The 19,925-nt window shown below is 39.0% G+C and overlaps 4 protein-coding genes, 1 non-coding gene and 1 pseudogene across 8 annotated transcripts; 4 read left to right on the top strand and 2 right to left on the bottom strand.

Annotated features, from left to right (window-relative positions):
* Positions 1 to 2,246, top strand: LOC104699974 (protein farnesyltransferase/geranylgeranyltransferase type-1 subunit alpha). Its single transcript, XM_010415396.3, has 5 exons — positions 1 to 548; positions 761 to 870; positions 1,250 to 1,370; positions 1,453 to 1,548; positions 1,649 to 2,246. Exons 1-5 carry the CDS (start codon positions 309 to 311, stop codon positions 2,075 to 2,077), a joined length of 996 nt encoding a protein of 331 aa, XP_010413698.2. The 5' UTR covers positions 1 to 308; the 3' UTR covers positions 2,078 to 2,246.
* Positions 2,247 to 2,342: 96 nt separating this feature from the next.
* On the top strand, positions 2,343 to 5,065 carry LOC104699975 (uncharacterized). 3 transcript variants are annotated; one of them, XM_087458097.1, is made up of 12 exons: positions 2,343 to 2,545; positions 2,651 to 2,727; positions 2,864 to 2,935; positions 3,037 to 3,109; positions 3,206 to 3,257; positions 3,377 to 3,438; positions 3,644 to 3,707; positions 3,779 to 3,836; positions 3,925 to 4,011; positions 4,144 to 4,237; positions 4,397 to 4,495; positions 4,660 to 5,065. In XM_087458097.1, the coding sequence occupies exons 3-11, from the start codon at positions 2,913 to 2,915 to the stop codon at positions 4,487 to 4,489; spliced, it is 606 nt and encodes a 201-aa protein (XP_087314223.1). In that variant the 5' UTR covers positions 2,343 to 2,545; positions 2,651 to 2,727; positions 2,864 to 2,912; the 3' UTR covers positions 4,490 to 4,495; positions 4,660 to 5,065. The 3 variants fall into 3 exon arrangements, with proteins under 3 accessions (XP_087314223.1, XP_010413700.1, XP_087314222.1); XM_010415398.3 differs by having other exon boundaries at positions 2,864 to 2,939; XM_087458096.1 differs by lacking the exon at positions 4,660 to 5,065 and having other exon boundaries at positions 4,397 to 4,651.
* Positions 5,055 to 6,168, bottom strand: LOC104699976 (tetrapyrrole-binding protein, chloroplastic). Its single transcript, XM_010415399.3, has one exon. It carries the CDS (start codon positions 5,958 to 5,960, stop codon positions 5,166 to 5,168), a length of 795 nt encoding a protein of 264 aa, XP_010413701.1. The 5' UTR covers positions 5,961 to 6,168; the 3' UTR covers positions 5,055 to 5,165.
* Positions 6,059 to 15,589, top strand: LOC104699973 (eIF-2-alpha kinase GCN2). Its single transcript, XM_087458095.1, is given in 29 exon segments — positions 6,059 to 6,115; positions 6,454 to 6,939; positions 7,309 to 7,383; positions 7,494 to 7,553; positions 7,641 to 7,746; positions 7,833 to 7,937; positions 8,098 to 8,502; positions 8,844 to 9,077; positions 9,187 to 9,273; positions 9,357 to 9,468; positions 9,730 to 9,847; positions 9,944 to 9,998; positions 10,177 to 10,346; positions 10,669 to 10,853; positions 11,134 to 11,282; positions 11,412 to 11,661; positions 12,021 to 12,294; positions 12,374 to 12,467; positions 12,795 to 12,875; positions 12,979 to 13,035; positions 13,325 to 13,456; positions 13,551 to 13,634; positions 13,747 to 13,855; positions 13,923 to 14,059; positions 14,409 to 14,516; positions 14,757 to 14,842; positions 14,917 to 15,019; positions 15,106 to 15,234; positions 15,304 to 15,589. Coding segments are annotated over 28 exon segments (3,738 nt in total). The 5' UTR covers positions 6,059 to 6,115; positions 6,454 to 6,817; the 3' UTR covers positions 15,415 to 15,589.
* Positions 15,590 to 15,943: 354 nt separating this feature from the next.
* On the top strand, positions 15,944 to 16,015 carry TRNAT-UGU (transfer RNA threonine (anticodon UGU)). Its single transcript has one exon. It is a non-coding gene; the product is annotated as a tRNA-Thr (tRNA).
* A 116-nt stretch (positions 16,016 to 16,131) lies between these two features.
* LOC104699972 (serine/threonine-protein kinase-like protein ACR4 pseudogene) lies at positions 16,132 to 19,738 on the bottom strand (annotated as a pseudogene). The gene has a single exon (XR_015561800.1). The product of XR_015561800.1 is annotated as a serine/threonine-protein kinase-like protein ACR4 pseudogene (transcript).
* Between the last annotated feature and the right edge of the window lie 187 nt (positions 19,739 to 19,925).

Below are 19,925 nucleotides of genomic sequence, written 5' to 3'. Positions count from 1 at the left end.
GAGAAATAATTTGACTGAAGCGTGGCGAAATGAAGATCATACAACCAAGAAGACTACCCATGTCTTTTTTTTTTTTCTTTGCTCCTCTTAATATTATCCTACCTTGTATCGTCTATCTACTATGCTCATAGTACATGTCTTGTTTTTGGCATTTTTTTTGAAAAAACAGTACAAAAGAAAAAAATATACTGTTATATCATGTGGTTTGGGCTAAGCGGCCCATTTAAATTCTTCTAAAAAAATTACTTACACGGTTTCGACGACTTATTATAAATTTATTCTTTCGGGTTTCGGACTTTGGAAACGAGATGAGACCGGGTAACATGGATTTCGACGAGGCCGTGCCACTAAGCCAGCGGTCGGAGTGGTCAGATGTGGTCCCGTTGACTCAGGACGATGGTCCGAATCCGGTGGTGCCGATCGCCTATAAGGATGAGTTCCGCGAGACTATGGATTACTTCCGTGCGATCTACTTCTCCGACGAGCGATCTCCTCGCGCACTTCGACTCACTGAAGAAACGCTCCGCTTAAACTCCGGCAACTACACAGTAATCAATTCTTTTTTTTTTTTTTTTTTAAGTTTCTTATATGCTTTGTTGGGTGCTTCTGAGCCCTAGTACTACTGATCTCAAGTTGGAATTTGATTGGAGCATTAGTAGTTCCTGAACTGAACTCGTATGGTTTAATAAATTTGATGGATCTCAGTCTTTTATTAGTCCTGTTCTTGTTCTCCGCTAACGATAATTTCCCCCTTTTTAAGGTGTGGCATTTTAGGCGCCTAGTACTTGGGGCGCTTAATCATGACTTGTATCAAGAACTCGAGTTCATCGAACGCATTGCTGAGGATAACTCTAAGAACTACCAATTGTGGTAAAGTTCATACCTTTTTTTATCCCTCGTTTGTCTTTCATACCGTGAAGTAGTTGACTGATGAGGAACAATTTCGAACCAAGAACTGTATATGTTTGCTTTATGAGATAGCAGCCTAGTTTTCATAGACTGTGGAGGAAGGATTTTTTATAAAGAAGTTGTTGTCAAAGTTTGGAGTCTGTTTTGTGTATGCCGAGTCAGCCATGTTCTTAATTATGCTCTATCGTGGATATTTTAGATCAAAGTTCCTTCTTTTACACATTGTGAAGGTCATAGAGTGCCACATATCTGCTGCTTAAGAAAAGTTGACCCTTGGTTGTGTGCTTTTGAGTGTGATGATGATCCATGTTTCTGCGCTAATATTTTTCCTTTTCTCTAGGCATCATCGGCGATGGGTTGCTGAGAAACTGGGTCCTGAGGTTGCAGGGAGAGAACTTGGCTTTACTCGGCGAGTACTTTCACTTGATGCCAAACATTATCATGCTTGGTCACATAGGCAGGTTTGTGATCTCAAACATTGTTAAAGCATTCACTTGTTGGTGTTACATATCTTTTTGCTTGATGTTTGGAAACAATCTGCAGTGGGCATTACGTGCATTAGGAGGATGGGAAGATGAGCTTGATTACTGTCACGAGCTCCTTGAAGCTGACGTCTTTAACAATTCCGCATGGAATCAGGTATAAATATGATTGGTTATACATACACTAGATTCTGTTTCCCCAAATCTATAGATTCAGTCACTCTTTTAAATAACTTCTGTTCCCCTTAACCTGGCAGAGGTACTACGTCGTTACTCGATCTCCTTTGTTGGGAGGCCTAGAAGCTATGAGGGAATCTGAAGTAAGCTACACAATCAAAGCCATTTTAGCCAATCCCGCAAACGAGAGCTCATGGCGATACCTGAAAGGTCTTTACAAAGACGACAAAGAATCCTGGATTAGTGATCCAAGTGTTTCCTCAGTCTGTTTGAATGTTCTCTCCCGCACGGATTGCTTCCATGGATTCGCTCTTAGCACCCTTTTGGATCTTCTTTGCGACGGATTAAGACCAACGAATGAGCATAGAGACTCAGTGAGAGCTCTAGCTAATGAAGATCCTGATACCAACTTGGCATATCTGGTGTGTACTATTCTTGGTCGTGTAGATCCTATAAGAGCTAACTATTGGGCATGGAGGAAGAGCAAGATTACAGTGGCAGCAATGTGACTGACGACCCAAAATCACACTTGGGAACAAAATTTAATTTTTAATTTTCCGTATGTACTGCTTCTTTATGAATCACATGAACTGTACATGTCTTCATATATCAAAACAATCTTGAATTCTCTTTTTTTTTTCACTTCTTTTTTGATATTCAAAGAAGCTTTCTCAACAATGATTTTGCAGAACCAACAATAGAAGCTCAATAACCGGGTTTTGTCTCGCCGATTTCCTTAATTCAACTACAGCAATAAAGTTGATCCGAACCAAAAAAAACACACAAAAACAAATCAATTTGCAAATTCAATACAGGCGTTGGAGCTTGGAAGTTAAAGTTGTCGAAGTGGGAAGCGTAATTTGGTTGAAAGATTCGTTCTTTTCTCCGACAAGAATGTCCACATCTGGGTTCAGTCTGTTCCTCGCTCTTCTACATCTCACGGGTTTCTTATTTCCGCTGAGAGTTTCTGCAATAAGGTGATTACTGTTTTTTTGGGTGATAGCTTTGTTCCTATGTTTTTGCGTATCCCTGTTTTGTTGTCTCTTTGATTAATTTCCTTTAGATTTCGATTGGATTTGCAGGAAGGATATCGGATTTTTAGAAGAGCGGAGTTGCAGAACAACTGTCCAAGGAAGATACTTGATCTCCGATGATGAAGGTCAGCAAATTCCTATCCCATTCACTCCTTCAAAGATCCATCTTACTACATTTAGTCTCTTTCAACATAGATTTGGTGGTGAAAAAGTTTTTGTTTTTGTTTTGTTACAATGAATGGTTGTTGTTGGAACTTGCAGGCAATGTGTGTGATGCTCTGTCTTTGGAATCTCGAACCCGTTGTTGTCCATGGAAAGGAGAAAGATTCTCTTGTCAGTGAGTCAATTTGATGAATCTTAAACAAGACTTATCTTTTTTTAAGACTTAGTGTGTTGTTAATCAGACTTCTTTGTTTTGTGGGTTTGGCTTGAAGTGGATGCAACCTCCTTTCACAATGCTGCAAATCTTATGAATTTTGCGTTTCTTGCTGCTTGAATCCGTCTCGGGTATATCTATTTCTATGGAACCTTTGGTTTTTTGTCTCTCTGTTCTTGCATCATCTTTTTGTTTGTTTTAACTCACATTGAGTATATCTTCTGCAGACGATTCTTGCGCAGGTGGTTAAAGTAAAAGTTGCAAAGCCAGCTACAGCAGGTAGAATTGTCATTTTACGGCAGCTTAAATGTATTTGCATTTGCAAGATGACCATTTTTCCTTCAATTGTCATTTTCCTATGAAAATTTCAGTTTAACGTCTATTTTCTTCATTATCAGGGACTTACAAGACTGTGTTTGATTTTTGTTCTGGGAGGTGCCGACATAATTCTGAGAGTGTGGTAAGCCATTGACTGTTTTTGTTTCTGTTATTAGGGATTTTTCTTGGTGAATTTTTTTGAGATTATATATCATGAAGTTGAGCAATTTAGTGTTGTAAGAGAAGTTCTATTTGAGACTGATGGAATGTTCATGAAAGTATAATGAACCTATAGAGCAATAACGAGCGAGACTTCATGTAATTTCTTTTATTCCTGAAACTTCCAGGTTCATGAAAATGCTTACCACAGCGAGTTTCACCATTGTTTTTCTCTAACATCAAATGCTTCAGGTGAGCTTCGATACCCTACTTTTTCTTTTAACTACCCTATCACTTTCATCCAATAACATAACTGAAAACAGGGGCTAATCTCACACAAGTTGAAACCAGACTACTTGGCATTGACGTAATCGTGGGAAGGTAAAAAAACACCCTTCAGCTTTTCTTACTCGTTTGAATTGTATACGCTTTTGTGGCCTTTGACTCTTTATTGGATTGGGTTTCACAGTCAAGGAGATTCATGCGATGCAGTTTGCAAGTCACGTGGACAATTGTGTGTGATGAATAAACTCTCACTTCTAAACCAATGTGACGTGTAAGTTTCTTCTTAAGCAACTCTTTTTCCAGAGTCAATCTCTTAAACCAAACCATCAAGTCATGTTTCAGAGAGTTATATATTGCAATTTGGTATTCATATGGTTCTTTCCCTTCTTCTTTGTTTGCCTAGTATGAAAAGATACATGACCTGCAAAGGGTCGTGTTTAGCAAGTGCCGGGGCTGACCAACCTGCTGAAGTTGTCGAAGATGCACCCAGAGATTTGGTATTTCATCTTTTATTCTCTCTTATGCGCGCTTTAAGTGCCTGAATCGTCAGTGAAATATTTCATTTCATTTACATCGGCTTCTCCTGACTCAACTTTTGAATCTTAATCATAAACTGAGTGATTCCACATGTGTGTGTTTATTTTCTTGGTTTGCAGTATCCAGGCGCGTGTTTGTATACCCGGACAGAATCAATGCTGTCCTGTGACGGTTCACACCAACACACCCGACGACTCTGCCCATGTGCCTAGAAACTAGTTAGTGCCAAGAATTATACCATCATTTTTTTTTTCCGCCTCTAGTAGCGGTTTTAGAATGCAATTTGAAACCCTGATCATGTATTTTCTCATGGTGGAAGAAAACATATTCTTGATAGATATACACGCAGATGACTAAAACGTTTATTCATTGAATACCACAGACCGAGAGAAAAAAGCATCTGTCCACATCAAGTGTAACGTGTGTGTGGCCTACATTGAGAATTAACTACAAGGCTACAGAAGCAGCAACGTATTCTTTAGATATTTGTCACACACTATATGAGGTGCAGCTTTCTTGAACAGAGCCAAAATGCCAACTTTGTATTCATCCACAGTCTCTCTCTCTCTCTCTCTCTCTCTCTCTCTTCAGCAAATCAGCAAAGTGACTGGACAACAACACGAAAAAGGCCTTTATGAACAGCTGGGAATTCAAAGTTGTTTCAGATTTGTGAATGAATACACATTGATCAACCAAGAAAGACTTGTTTTCGTTTTTGGTGTTAACTAATAATGGTCTGACTTTGTTCTTACATACATAATCACAATGAAACCGCCATTGAAGAGAAACTCAATTTTAATTGATGATATATGATTACAGAGATTCGTTTATACTTTGACAATATCAGCAAATCAATAAAATAAAAATAAAAAGGAGAAAGACCATTAATTAGAAGGTGTAGTTTGTTTTAAACACTCTTTTGTCTCCTCCTACTCCTCCTGGTGTCTCAGTCTGTTGTTCCTTAGCCACGGCGACACCTCTGTTAAGCTCTTGTTCTGTCTCTCCACTGTTATCATCATCAGCAGTCGCAAAAGCGGGATGGCTTAAAACGCATTTGAGAAGCTGCGTACCTCTCAAGGCGTTAGTGAGCGGTAAGTGTCCTAAAGGCGTTTCATCGTTAAGCTCCCACTTGAATTCGTCAGGAAACGCTCTGTAACCGTATTGAACAACCTCTGTATCAAGAAGCTTCATCCACTCGACTGTAACGAAGAACCTTGTGAAATCTTTCTTCACTTTCAACCAGATTTTGCGTTGCACGCTGTATCCGAATCTCCCGTCGCTGTGTTTCATCCATAGATCGTCGATAGCTTGGAGATCTTCGGTCGAGATTGATTTCACCTCGGAGAAGAAAACGTAGCCGCGCTTCACGGCGGCTTCTCCTGCTATCTGAATGAGTAATCTCCGAGTCTCTTCGTCGGCTTGTCGGAAGTTTTGACCGACGAGGTGGTTCTCCAAAACGTCGAATATGGTCGCGGTTTCGGCGGTCGTGGCGGAGGCGTTTGCGGTGGAGACGGCGGAGACGGCCACGGAGGAGGAGGAAGAAGCAGAGCAGATAAGTGAGAATGTTGCGGCGGAAGTGGGTTGTTTGAGGGAGAGAGAAGTGGGTACGAAATGAGATTGGGAAGGGAGATTGTGGCGGTGGTGTGTGTAAGAAGAGTGGTGGAGAGAGTTTGTGGTCGCCATTGAAGTGAGGAAGAGAGAGAGAAGTCACGTCAGAGAGAAGATAGAGAGAGAGCGAAGTTGGAGAGTTTAAAGAAGAAGTAGTGAGAGAGAGATAAGGTGTGGAAGATCAGGAAGTACCAAGCGGGGTCGATTCTGATTGGTCACTTTTGGGTCAGGTCTGATTCTCTTTTTTTTTCTCTCTTTACTTTAATTTTCATTATTTACAAAAAATAAATAAATACGATTTCTAGTAATACTTCAATACTTATATTAATGTAAAAGATTTGATGTCTACGTCATTTTTATCTCGTTATCGTTCATGAATGAAAGTCTTATAATATTGTAAATACATTTTTTAGTTTATTTTTTGATATTAAAATGGGAAAAGAAAATGTATAGAAATTGGTCAAATACTGGTTTAAAAAAGCAGTCAATAATGGTCATAAATCTGTTATTTTCCACGTCACAATTTTGTAAACATCTTACATATAATGGGCCTTTAATGGGTTTTAAGGTTCATGGGCGCATTATTCTATGATTAAAAATACGATGCCGTTTTGGAGGGTTTGTGCTGGACAGGAAGGATCAACATAGAAAAGAACTCTGAGTCTCTGATGGCGCCATCTTTGAAGAGCGCAGTCGACGGCTTTTTTTGGTTATTGAATATATATATAAACAACCCTTTTTTGTTAGTGCCGCGCCAGTCACCGCCGCAATTCCTTTTTTTTTTTTTCTCCAAATTCGTAGATCGAGATTGCTTGGCGGGAGTTTTGAGAGAGAGAGAGAAAGGGAGACGAAGAAGAGGATTTTTTATTCCGACGATCGGAGGAGAAGGTGTTTTGATTGATTTAGGGCGTGTTTTGGGCCTGAGGAAATAAATGGGTCGCAGTTCGAAGAAAAAGAAGAAACGCGGAGGTAGCGGAAGAAGGGGTCAGCTCAAAGACCATGGATCTAATGATGATGAAGATAATGAACTTCTCTCTGAGGAGATCACTGCTCTGTAAGTTTTAATTTCTTCCGGTTTTTACGAAACGAGTTATCAGGGTAATGTGAGATTTAGGGTTTATGGAGATTTGTGTGTTTTTTGATAGAAGTTGCCATGAGCTTTAGATATGTGCTATGATTGGAAATTGTGTGACAGATACCTATTCTTTAAACTATGGGATTTGATTATTCAGGTGTTACAGGGGACAACAATAGCAATTTTTTTTGTTGTATATGTTGTTAAAGATGTGTAGTAGGTTTTACTTAACATCTGTGTGAAATTAGGACTAGAGCTAGTCACTTCTTTCTGTTTTAAAAATGGACTACAAGAATGAGCCTCTATGTGAATTTTAACAGAAAGAAGGATCGTTTTTTTTGTTTTCAGCACTGCAATATTTCAAGAGGACTGCAAAATTGTTTCAGGTTCGGGATCGCCTCCTCAAATAGTAATTAAACTCAGGTTTTCTTCTTACCGATTAGCTGCTGTGATGTTTTTTTTTTTTTTTTTTTTTTTTAAATTTATGCATGAAGAAATGCGTCTTATCCACCGAGCTCTTGTAATTCGAGCAGGCCTTACTCGAAAGATATGGGATATGAGGACATCGACATCTCTGCTATGCTTTTAGTGAGGTGAGTATCTTCTTTCTGAATCTATGACAACAGTAAAATATGCCGATCTTTTCATTATCCACCTTCTAACTAATTTTTGCCTTCTAGATGCTTACCAGGATATCCTTACAAATCCCCGAAGCTGCAGATTACTCCTGAACAAGGGTTGACAACAGCTGATGCTGAGAAGCTTTTATCTCTTCTCGAGGACCAGGTTTGAGGTGGGAATCAGTTTTTTTGTTTATAATCAGAAATGCTCTGTGCTGACACAAGGTACTCAAAGAATTATATACTGTGCAGGCAAATTCCAATGCTCGTGAAGGTCGGGTTATGATATTCAACTTGGTGGAGGCTGCTCAAGAGTTTTTATCAGAAATACTTCCAGAAAGTCATGATGAGGAATCGGTAAGTATATTCACCCAAATGACTGTTTATGCCAATGGTAAAGTATTCAGTCTGTCCACAGTATCCTTTACTGCTGGTCAAAAGATAATTTATTGCTTCTCGTACATGTTGGCATTGGTTGTTCTTCCTGAAAATACAATGTTATTATGTCTTTCTGAAGGTTCCATCCTTGACTGCACACCGAAGCGCTCAGTTCATTGAGCAACCTATGCTTTCAAATAAAGCAAAATCGTGTTCTGGTGGACCTTTTGTTTATGGTTTTATAGACCTATTTAGTGGCTTGGAAGATGCTAGAAATTGGAGTCTGACTCCAGATGAGAATAGGGGAATAGTATCTTCAGTACAATCCCACCCACTAGATGCTTCAAGAATTTTGCATGAGAAGCCGGACAAGAATCTGAAGCGATTTGAAGACCATGCTAAAGAAGAAGTTGCACTGCCTGCTCCCATTGCCAAACTAAATGCTGTTCAAGAGGATAATGTTGATGATACAAGCATCTCTTCTTCTGAGTCAAGTAAATTCAGTGACGATATGGAATCTGGAATTTTCCAAAATCAGAAGAAGGTGAGGGGAGGTCTATCTGCCTTATCTCAATCCCTCTTTTTTCCTTTTTAAGATATTGGGCCTCTGCATAATTCTGTGTCTGAATGAGCACAACAAATCAATTACTGGTCCTTTACATATGAGACACTCCAGAAATAATATAATTAGAATTTATGTGAATGGGGAGCTCTGCACGTTGTCTTTTGGTTTAGTCATCATAAATACAGTTCAAGATAACTGGCTTATCTTGACCAACAAAGCAAGAATTAAGAAAGAAGAGTCATATACCTCCTGTCAAGTATGCATCTACTTTTGGTTGCTTAACGTTGTTGTTGTTTGCATATGCTTGTTTCTCTTATCAGGAATCAAATCTTCAAGATGATACAGCTGAAGATGAGACAACTGAAGACGACAGCAGTAACTATGAAAGTGAGTCGCTGGGGTCATGGTCCTCTGTTTCCTTAGCTCAAGATCAAGTGCCTCAAATTAGCAAGAAAGATCTGTTGATGGTCCATTTACTTCGAGTAGCTTGCACTTCCAGAGGACCTTTGGCTGATGCATTGCCTCAGATAACTGATGAACTGCATCAGCTTGGTGTAAGTCTTTTGAATAATAGAAATTTTCAATATTTTTTCTATCTATTAAGGGAAGCTTCTTCATCTTTTCCCCGAACACCCTGTTAAATGTTTTTTTTAATCATTTCAGATATTGTCTGAAGAAGTGTTGGATTTAGCTTCCAAATCATCTCCAGACTTTAATAGAGCCTTTGAACATGTATTCAATCAAAACATGGTGCGTATCCCTTCGCCACTTCATCGTCATAAATTCTTTATTTGAGTTTGAAGTAATGCATCTGATTATTTGTATCTTTTAAGGCCTCAACCAGAGTTCCTCAGTTTTGGGAGCCACCTTCTGATTCTGGCGAGCCAAAGGCCTCACTCCCCAGCTCACGGTATCTCAATGATTTTGAAGAGTTGAAACCCCTTGGTATATTCTCTATTATGCTTTTCTTTCTCTTTCTAGTTTTAAAGGTTGATATATATATGAACGATATGACGTTATTTCTCTGTGTGAACTTGATCAAATTCAGCAGTGTCTTTGCACAAGGGTTTGCAAGATGTTACTCATTAGTTATTTAGATGCGTCTCAACTTCTGCAGAAAATTGTCCACTTTCTTAACATATTGTTCTGCAGTTTTGTTTAGAGTAAGTAGTTTTCCTTCTCTTTGCTGAAACTCTTTGTTCGCAGGCCAAGGTGGGTTCGGCCGCGTTGTCTTGTGCAAAAATAAACTGGATGGAAGACAATATGCAATGAAGAAAATTCGACTGAAGGACAAAGAGATACCTGTCAACAATCGGATACAGCGGTAAGTGAGAAGACTGTTCAAATTATACTTGATATCTATTGGTCTAGAGTATGATGCTAAAATTGTTTCTACATGTGCTCATTATGATGTATTCAGAGAAGTAGCAACACTTTCCCGTTTGCAGCATCAGCATGTTGTACGTTACTATCAGGTAAAGGTCTTTTCTGCTCATCTGAATTTTATACTGAGTAATGACTATTTTCAGTGAGATATCTTTATATTGGATACCACCACGTGTACATCTTGTTGTCATAGAATTTCCGCTGCTTAGTGCTATTATTTTTGCCTATGATCTATTTGTTAATGATATTAATTTTTCATGAAACTAGGCCTGGTTCGAAACAGGAGTTGCTGATCCTTATGCTGGCGCAAATTGGGGATCAAAAACTGCAGGGAGTTCAATGTTCAGTTACTCGGGTGCAGTGTCAACTGAAATTCCTGAGCAGGACAATAAGCTTGAGTCAACTTATCTATATATTCAAATGGAGTATTGTCCAAGGTAAAGAGTTTATAATCCCAACATAAACTCTTATAATTTCACCCCACCCATATCTTGAGCTGTTGAAACTTAAATATATTGAATTTTGACATTGTGAGCTATGAGTTATTTCTAAGTTCCTCGCTTTCTTACGCTTACTTATTTACATATATTAGTGGTCGAAGAAATATATATGCAAAGTAGAATGATCTAAAATGTCAGATGTTTCTATAAAATTGTGGATCAGTGCATTTCATCTCGTCTATATAACGTTTTAGTTTTTTTGTAGTCTAGCTTTTGGTTGCTTTCTCTTCTTACTTTTTCTGTTCATATAATGTTCAAGGACTCTCCGCCAGGTTTTTGAATCATATAATCACTTCGACAAAGATTTTGCGTGGCACTTAAGTCGCCAAATTGTAGAAGGCTTAGCTCATATCCATGGACAAGGAATAATTCACCGTGATTTTACACCGAACAATATTTTCTTTGACGCCCGAAATGATATCAAAATTGGGGATTTTGGTCTTGGTATGCTTCCCTACCTAATGCTATTCTTTGCTTAATTTCTTGGTATGTCTGTTGTCCACATGCTTCTCTGTGTTAGACTTAAAGCCCTTTAATAATGTAACGAAGGTAGGTTCCTTGTCATGCTGGATTTTTTGCGTTTTATCCTTGAAAAGTTTGCTATGTTGTTCAAGTCTTTGAATATAAGAATCAACCTAGTCATCTCATTATACTGTGATTATTCGACATGTGGAATGGAAAAAAAGAAACGATGATTGATACATGCATTTTCTTACCTTATCAGCAAAGTTCCTGAAGCTGGAACAGTTGGATCAAGATGGGGGTGTCTCTATGGATGTGGCTGGAAGTGGGGTTGATAGTACTGGTCAAGCCGGTACTTACTTTTACACAGCACCTGAAATTGAGCAAGGCTGGCCTAAGATTGATGAAAAGGTTAGTAGCTGTTGGTGCTTTGGCGGAGTCTTATCCAGAAAATGTTTTTATTTACTTTTTCTTCTGGTCCTAAGGTTTTTATTATTTCTTCTTATGTCTGTGTTTCTAAATGATGTTTTTAAATTGTAGGCCGACATGTATAGCTTAGGGGTTGTGTTCTTCGAACTTTGGCACCCTTTTGGAACCGCCATGGAGAGACACATTACTTTAACTAATCTGAAGCTGAAAGGGGAACTACCTCTCAAATGGGTAAATTAATTTCCCGAGCAGGCTTCTCTACTGCGGCGTTTAATGTCTCCAAGTCCATCTGATCGCCCCTCTGCGACAGAACTTCTTCAGCATGCATTTCCTCCCAGAATGGAATCTGAGTTACTAGATAGTAAGTTCATTTCAGTTCTCTATTTGAGTCAATATCAAATGAACGTTCTTTGTTGTTTGGGATTTTCATCTGATCTGTGATGTTTTCCTACTATGGCTAAACAATCCATAGTCTTGTATTGTCTCCATTTCGCTGAAAAAAGTTCGTAAATTGGCTGTCTACAATTGCTGTTAATTCGGATGTCTGTCTGTTTAGGTCACTAGCTCATAAAGCATACAAATTACTCGAGCTGGTGTTAGTAGTGGATATGTTCACTTTTATTTTGATGACATGTTGATTCTTTCTCAAAATCATATCCTCTTTTTTTCGGTCTTTTTCACCTGACATCAAGTAACCCCTTTCTTTTTTAAAAATTTCAGATATATTAAGAATAATGCAAACTTCTGAAGATTCAAATGTTTATGATAGAGTAGTAAATGTGATATTTGATGAAGAAGTATTAGAGACGAAATTCCATCAGTCTAGTAGATCGAGACTGTGTGCATATGATAGTTATGTTCAGTACACAGAGATGAATACAGAGCTTCGTGATTATGTTGTTGAAATCACAAAGGAAGTCTTTAGGCAGCATTGTGCGAAGCATCTGGAGGTCATCCCAATGCGTTTACTTGGTGATTGTCCCCAGTTTAGCAGGTATACCTGTTTACTTGGTGCTATTCATTATCTGTCATTCAAACTAGATATTGATCTAACTTTTATATTCCCTCTGAAGGAAAACTGTAAAACTTTTGACCAATGGAGGAGATATGCTTGAACTATGCTATGAGCTACGACTGCCTTTTGTGCATTGGATTAACGTAAATCAGGTGCGGTTTTTCTTATGTTTATCCTTCTTCTGTTTCTGGTATGTTAAACAGAATAGTGCTCATATAATTGGTACGACTTTCTGTTTGAGATTTTCTCTAGTGAATTTAGAGTCAGTTGGTAGTAAGGTCTAATTTTGAACGAACAGATCTAGGATATTTGAATTAAGAATACTATTAATTTTTGGAGACTATGTTATGCTCATGACACTTATTGCGTACTCTTACATCATTTAAATAAAGTTTGAAAGGAATGATTTGGATTTTGAGCAAGTCATAGTCATAGTGCTTTATTTAGCTAATTTGGCACACTTCAATTTTGCAATGCAGAAATCCTCATTCAAGCGATATGAAATATCTCATGTTTACAGGAGAGCAATTGGCCATTCTCCACCAAATCCATGTCTTCAGGTATTGTGCTCACACATCCTGCTAAGATAAATGCTGTCCATTTTACCATTTATTTTCTCTGTCAAAAAGAGGATGTGCTCATAAATGTTTTGATTGCCAATAGGCGGACTTTGACATTGTTGGAGGCACACCGTCCCTGACGGAGGCAGAAGTCCTCAAGGTACCAGACCAAAAGATGCTCATTACACTCGGCCATTTCGAATTCCTTTATCATTTTATTCACGATATAAATGAAATGAATCTTCTATTTTTATATATTGAGTTAATGATCATTACATGGTTTATAAGTCACACTGCCAACTTTTGGAGGAAATGTAGTGAGTGTTATGATGGTGTTTCTGGGACACTAACGTGAAAAATGAATAGTTATTTGCTTATTCTCCTCCCTTATGCATTTTGCTACAGAGAGTTTGCATCTCCTGCACCGTTTTAATCCACCAACTTTGCAGGTGATAGTGGACATCACAACCCACATATTTCATCGCGGATCTTGTGACATTCATTTGAATCATGGAGATTTGCTGGATGCGATTTGGTCCTGGGCAGGAATTAAGGCAGAGCATAGACGAAAGGTTGCAGAGGTATGGTTATTGTTAGTTCAAGGATATGGTCATTGTATCAATTGGTTTTTATCAGTATCTTGACCAAAATCTTTTTCCTGTTTTCGAATTGAAGCTTCTTTCCATGATGGGATCCTTGCGTCCTCAGTCATCTGAGCGGAAGCTAAAGTGGGTTTTCATAAGACGTCAACTTCTGCAGGTTTGAGGCTACACAATAACCTATGCGTGGTTGGGAATTATAGTAACATGCCACATATCACATATTAATAGTATAGTCTTCTATGTCTTACTCGGAATCTCCTGCTTAACAGGAGTTGAAGTTACCTGAAGCTGTTGTCAATAGACTGCAGACTGTTGCTTCAAGGTTTTGTGGAGCTGCAGATCAAGCACTTCCTCGTTTAAGAGGGGCGCTGCGTGCTGGTACGATCTAACCTTCTCTTTCCCTAAACTTTTGAACCAGATTGTTATTGGTTTCATTTTGCTGCAGATAGACCTACACGTAAAGCACTAGATGAGTTGTCAAACCTGTTAACCTACCTGAGAGTCTGGAGGATAGAAGAGCATGTTCATATTGATGTTCTGATGCCACCTACTGAAAGTTATCACCGGAATTTGTTTTTTCAGGTACAATTGAACGTGGGGATTCTTTGGGTCTTTGTTAGGTTTTTGGATGTTTAATAGCTGAATGTGTTGGTTATAGTGATCGGTATGCTTATTTGGGTAACAGGCAAAGAGATTGTTTTTTATAGATGATTAGTTGATGTTAGCTTGTTGTTGATTCTGATTAGAGTTCTTCATAAAAGAGGAACTAAAAATTTAGAAATTTATTCTCATAGAATTAGCTCTTGAATGGTAAAACCCTGTTTATCAGTAGACTGTCAGTTTGATATCATCCTTTTTACAGTATAATTTGCTATGGTGATTGTATGTTTAATATCTTTGATTCTGTGAACTCCAAACAAATTTTTGCTAGGTTTTCTTAACCAAAGAAAATAGCTCTGGGACATCTAATGATGGCGTTTTACTTGCTGTTGGTGGTCGTTATGATTTTTTGGTGCAGGAAGTGTGTGATCGTGAATATGTAAGTTCTTTCCACATAATTTCATATTTGAGAAGTTAAGATATCTAGCATTTATTATGATTACTAATGTAAAGAAGAATTTTGACTTTCGCCTCTTTATTCACTTAAAAGATGCTTGGTTTGGTCTCAGTGTATGAACTGTAAACCGAGAAGAGAAATTGATATTTATCCTCTTATTCACTGGTGTCAATGTGAAATGGTAAAACAAGGTTATGTGTTTTTGTCTGTCACTGGATCCAGAAAATGAATCTCCCTGGCGCTGTTGGCGTTAGTCTTGCACTGGAGACAATATTTCAGCATCTTCCTATGGATCTAAGGCCTATTAGGTTCGTTGTTCCTTCTGAATCCCTTTCATGATCTAAAATGGAAACACCTTTGTTGATATGTATTGAACTTGCAGAAATGAAGTCAGCACCAGTGTACTTGTTTGTTCAAGAGGAGGTGGCGGTTTACTGTCCCAACGCATGGAGCTAGTTGCGGAACTATGGGAAAAAAGTATTAAGGTGAAAGCTTGTTTTGTTCATAGATTTGTTTGGATATTAATTAATCTGTGTTACATCTAATAACATGTCCGTGTATGTATTGATAGGCTGAGTTTGTTCCAACACCTGATCCAAGTCTCACAGAGCAGTATGAATATGCAAACGAACATGAAATCAAATGTCTAGTGATCATCACAGAGTCTGGAGTGGCTGAAAGTCAAATAGAGTTTGTAAAGGTAAGAAATACAACATTTTAACTATTGAAGAGATCCGTGAAAAATGACCCTGAGATTTGTGGTTTGTAGGTTCGGCACCTTGAATTGAAGAGGGAGAAAGTGGTAGAAAGAGAACAACTTGTCAGATTTCTGCTGAGTGCAATGGCTGTCCAATTTAGAAACCCTTCTGTCTGGAGCTAAAGAGAGTAAAGAAAGCGCCACTTTTGTTTCCACTTTGTGCTTGAAAAAAAAAAAAATTATTTGTCGTCGCTCTGAGTCACAAGTTTATATCATTTTCAATTTTTTGTTTTTAATGTAAAATTACAATATATATATTTTTATGTGCATATATATATATTGGTATCGTTTATTTACATTCATCTGCCTACACTAGTTCAACTTCAACCTCTCAATAAAACTATCTTTTCTCCATGTAATTATTTAATTGTTGGCAATAATAAATAGCATAACGTCTTTCAAAAGCATAGATAAGGGGAAGCTTTTTAGAAGTAAAAATTTCATAATCGTAGCATTTGTATTTTTTTTGTTTCTGCTATCTCCGTTGCCCGGATTTGTATAACCGGTTTGAGCTTTTGTCTCTTCTGCTCTTGAGGTCTTGTAAGACATTTTGCTTTTAAGTTTTAATAATGAATTCTTGCGAGAAGGTAAAATGGCATTATCTCTCACAAGTGAAGACTAATAATTTTTATCGAAAAGCGTGAAGCAAAGAGCCCGTATAGCTCAGTGGTAGAGCGTCAGTCTTGTAAACTGAAGGTCCGTAGTTCGATCCTGCGTGTGGGCACTTTTTCACTTTTTTCCTTTCCTTTTAAGTGACTTGTTGTATTTGATTGTTAACTTTGTTCAGTGCAAACATAAACACTATCGAGGACTTGGTCTCAACTCTCAAGGGAAGATCACTTATACAAAAAATAACTTGGTAATAATTAGTTAAGGAAAATTTCATACATTCTTCCTTGAAGAGTCTCTCTGCCTCTTTACATTCCTGCCTTAAGGAACACATTATACATCAGAGTAAAATATCTTATATATATGTCATTGTTACTAAAAACTTGAGAAAACACTTTTTTCATTTTTCTTTTCAGAAATTATGATGCAAGAATAGGCTCTGTCCAGGAGAAGCTGGCCCTATCTCTTCCTCAAGACTCCTCAAGACTTCTTGTTGTTTCCTCCCTTCATCCTCCTCCACTACATCTTCTTCAGAGGCCGATGATTTCCTCCTCTGCGATGATGTCACACTTGGGAAAGTTATCCATGATCCGCCTCTAAATTCCGTGTTCTCGGAACCAGACCTTTTTGAACCGATCCTCCATGACTTCTTGTGCATTCTACTGCTCCCAAGCACTACTTCAGTTGGTAATATTGGCTGCTCGCTGCTCGGGTTCCCCATTAGCTGTGCAAGCGCTCGTTCCAACGCTGTTGTCACTTTATCCATCGACGGTCTATCTTTCCCTCTCATCCTCACGCATTTGCAAGCCACGCTCACGATTCTTTTCAAAGCTTCAATTTCAGATGGATGTTTCAAGACCGGGTCCAAGAGTGCGTTTATATCTCCTGCTTTGATCAAAGGAACCGCCCACTCTACTATGTTCCCTTCTTCGTAGTGCATGTCTATGGCTTTTCTTCCACTTAGGATCTCTAGAAGCAGGACTCCAAAGCTGTACACATCGGATTTGGTTGTGAGATAGTGCAGTCGATAGTACTCGGGATCGAGGTAACCGAGAGTTCCTGCTGGTAGTTCTGCCAAAGGAGAGCCACTATCAACAGGACCAAGTAAGGAGAGACCAAAATCAGCTACTCGAGCATTGTGTTCTTCATCTATAAGAATGTTTGATGATTTAATATCCCGGTGAATCACGGGAGGGCAGGCGTAACCATGCAAGTATTCGATTCCTCTAGCAGCTTGGACAGCAATCGTCACTCGTTTGACCCAATCTAGTTGTTCTTTCAAGGCCTTGTTCTTTCCATGAAGATGGTTGTGCAGTGAGCCGTGTGCCATAAACTCATAAACCAGAAGCCTTTCTCCACCTTCTTCGCAGTATCCGAGAAGGCTGAGAAGATGAGCATGGTTGAGTCTTGACAACAGATCGAGCTCCGTGCGAAACTCATTTGAATTCTTCTGTTTGTCTGATGACATTATCGCTTTCTTCAACGCAACAGTGGTTCCATCTCTCAGTATACCTTTGTAGACACATGAGAAACTCCCTTTCCCCACTATTGATTCCTCTTTAAATCCATCGGCAGCCATTTCAAGTTCCTCATAAGTGAAAACTCGAGCCCTTCTGCGCTTTTGCAGCTCATCAAGATCAGGACGGATTTTGCCATTATCTTTCGTAAAGGCTGAATCTTTAGAAGACCTTGTATCATTTTCCGAGCACCTACAATGCCTCAATCTGTACCGAATGTATAAAGCCGCTGTTATCGAGACAACTGCTACCAAAAAGAGAGCAAAGCCAATCTCTGCAGTTGCAATAGGTAGCTGCAGTGACCAGAATTTTCCTCTTGCCTTTCCCCCATTAGTAGACGCAGAAGAACAGTTTGAGGAGCATTCAGATGAGAAGCAGCTCGAGCAGTTATAAACACAAACCTGATCAGATCTCTCCGTGCATTCGCTTTTCTGATACATTTCAGTAGGGCAGTTAGGACTACATGGCACGCAAATATGAGATCCAGGCACTTTGCAAGGCGAGTTGTCTTGGTTACTGAGTTCATGAGTTCCTGGTGGGCAAGGAGTGTTTACACAGAGTCCCCGTGAGACAGCTAAAGGGATAGAAGCAGGGAAACCAAGACCCCAACAAACAGGTGACATAGAAGTCCCTGAGAGAACTCCACAAGTGAAGTAATTCCCAGCTGCAAGATCATAAAAGCCTATACCTTTAGGAGCAGGTGTACTCCGATTAACGAAAAAACCCCAGCAAACCGCACTATGATCATAACGTTTGATTCCACAAGCATAAAACTTTCCACCAACCACTGCCAAGAGTGGCTCTTTTGGTGGTAAATTAAGAATCTGTTCCCCTGTGGATGTCCCTGAGATCTCCTCTTCGAACTCAAAGCTCTTTCCCCAACAGAGCACTCTCGAATTCAACCCGTCAAGAATGCCACAGACATGGTATCCACCAGCTGCAATTTTCTGAAACTTTGTTTCCTTTGGGATTAAACTGATTACTTGGCTGCTGTTCTCGTCTCCCCAACAGAAAACAGACTTATCTTTAGAGGACAGCCCGCAGTTGAACTCCGCGCCAGCCGAGAGAGAATGTATCTGCTTATCAAAGACAAAGTTTCTGGTCATATTGTATCCCCAACAATCAACAAGGGAAGAAGAAGAAGAAACGTTGCTGCTCTGTCTTCTTCCCACTATAGGCTTCCTCAAACCACAAAGATGGTAATCACCAGCACTAACTTCTAAGTATTCAGCTCCTTTGATCATCGGTTGAGGAACTCCCATTTGGATAAACGCACTGTTTCCCCAACAATACGGCTGATAAGATTGCATCAGAAGCCCACACATAAACCCATCTCCACCCGTTAAACCGATGAACTGGAAGTGAGCAGGAGTCCCATAGAGGATCGCTGAGTTTGATCCGTAGCAAACCGCAAGATGAGACCCATCAGATTTCAGACCACATAATACAGAACCACCTTCTCCGTAGGAAATTGCAATTGAAGACATTGAACCAAGAGCTGAAGCAAGCTGCCATATACTAGTGAAAAGCACAAGCTTTACAAGGAGAGTCCACTCCCTTGCTCTCCTTCCGAACATTCTCATTCTTAGCTACTTTTCAAAGTCAACGCAAACGCTTCTTAGCTACTTACTGCGTTCACTTTCTGAGACATTCCATAGATTGACTAAAGAGTGTGACCCTTGATTGGTGGTAAGTAGCAAACCAGTCACCACCAAGAAGTTCACAAAACTGTGATCTTTAGAACGAAACTGAAATCAAGGGCATGCAACATATGAAAGAAAATTCTAGCAATGAGAGCTGAATTAGTGTCGAAGAAACAAAGGAACCAGCAGCAAGACAGACTCCGAAGATTTAGGAAACAAAGTAGGAAAATTTAGATAACCATGTCAAAGAAGGACCTCTCTTGGCTCTCTGTTCTTCTGCAGCGGAAAAACAAAAAGAAACTTACCCCTTTTCAAGATCTCAGACCGCAAAGTAACAACATCATAACATCCTCAAAGACCCTTTTAAAAAAAGCTAAGCTTCTCCAAAAACTTCCATTTTTTTTTTGTTTTTTTTGGCCGACTAAAGAAGTGTAAAAAGAGGAATTGAGTGGTGAAAGTGGGGAGCTAGAGTTATACATTAAGCAGTAGCTCATGAAAATCTTGAGAAACCCAGAGAGAAGAGAGAAGGAGAAGAGAGAGACATTGGAGCTGCTTATCACAGAGAGTCATGTAGTAGTACTGAGATTGCATTAAATGCGACCAAAACTTGCTGCTTCTGAATAATGGCAAATGTAGGTGACGCCATTTAATATAAAGAGTTAATGTTACCAAATTTTTTCTTCTTGCTTTCTCGTTTTTACATTTTTATTTATTCGAAATTTTCCCCAATCTTCCCAAATTTGTGCAATCTAACCCAAAAAGTTTCTATGTCAATTTCCATCTCTATGCACATTGGAGTTAACACAAGAATCTAAGGAGACATTTACTATTCCTTCAAAGCTTCCTTTTTTCTTAATGGGATGTC

Source organism: Camelina sativa, chromosome 7, assembly GCF_030686135.1.
Source record: "Camelina sativa cultivar CO46 ecotype springtype chromosome 7, ASM3068613v1".
NCBI lineage: Eukaryota > Viridiplantae > Streptophyta > Magnoliopsida > Brassicales > Brassicaceae > Camelina > Camelina sativa.
This window is presented reverse-complemented; position numbering and strand designations above follow the sequence as displayed.

Bases quoted from the DNA above. Each gene is read 5' to 3' on its own strand.
- LOC104699974 (XM_010415396.3), top strand. From the start codon at position 309: ATGAGACCGGGTAACATGGATTTCGACGAGGCCGTGCCACTAAGCCAG. The intron at 549-760 runs GTAATCAATTCT...CCCCTTTTTAAG, and splicing joins TAAACTCCGGCAACTACACA to GTGTGGCATTTTAGGCGCCT. The intron at 1,371-1,452 runs GTTTGTGATCTC...AACAATCTGCAG, and splicing joins ATGCTTGGTCACATAGGCAG to TGGGCATTACGTGCATTAGG.
- LOC104699976 (XM_010415399.3), bottom strand. From the start codon at position 5,960: ATGGCGACCACAAACTCTCTCCACCACTCTTCTTACACACACCACCGC.
- LOC104699975 (XM_010415398.3), top strand. From the start codon at position 2,463: ATGTCCACATCTGGGTTCAGTCTGTTCCTCGCTCTTCTACATCTCACG. The intron at 2,940-3,036 runs GTGAGTCAATTT...TTTGGCTTGAAG, and splicing joins GGAGAAAGATTCTCTTGTCA to TGGATGCAACCTCCTTTCAC. The intron at 3,258-3,376 runs GTAGAATTGTCA...CTTCATTATCAG, and splicing joins TGCAAAGCCAGCTACAGCAG to GGACTTACAAGACTGTGTTT.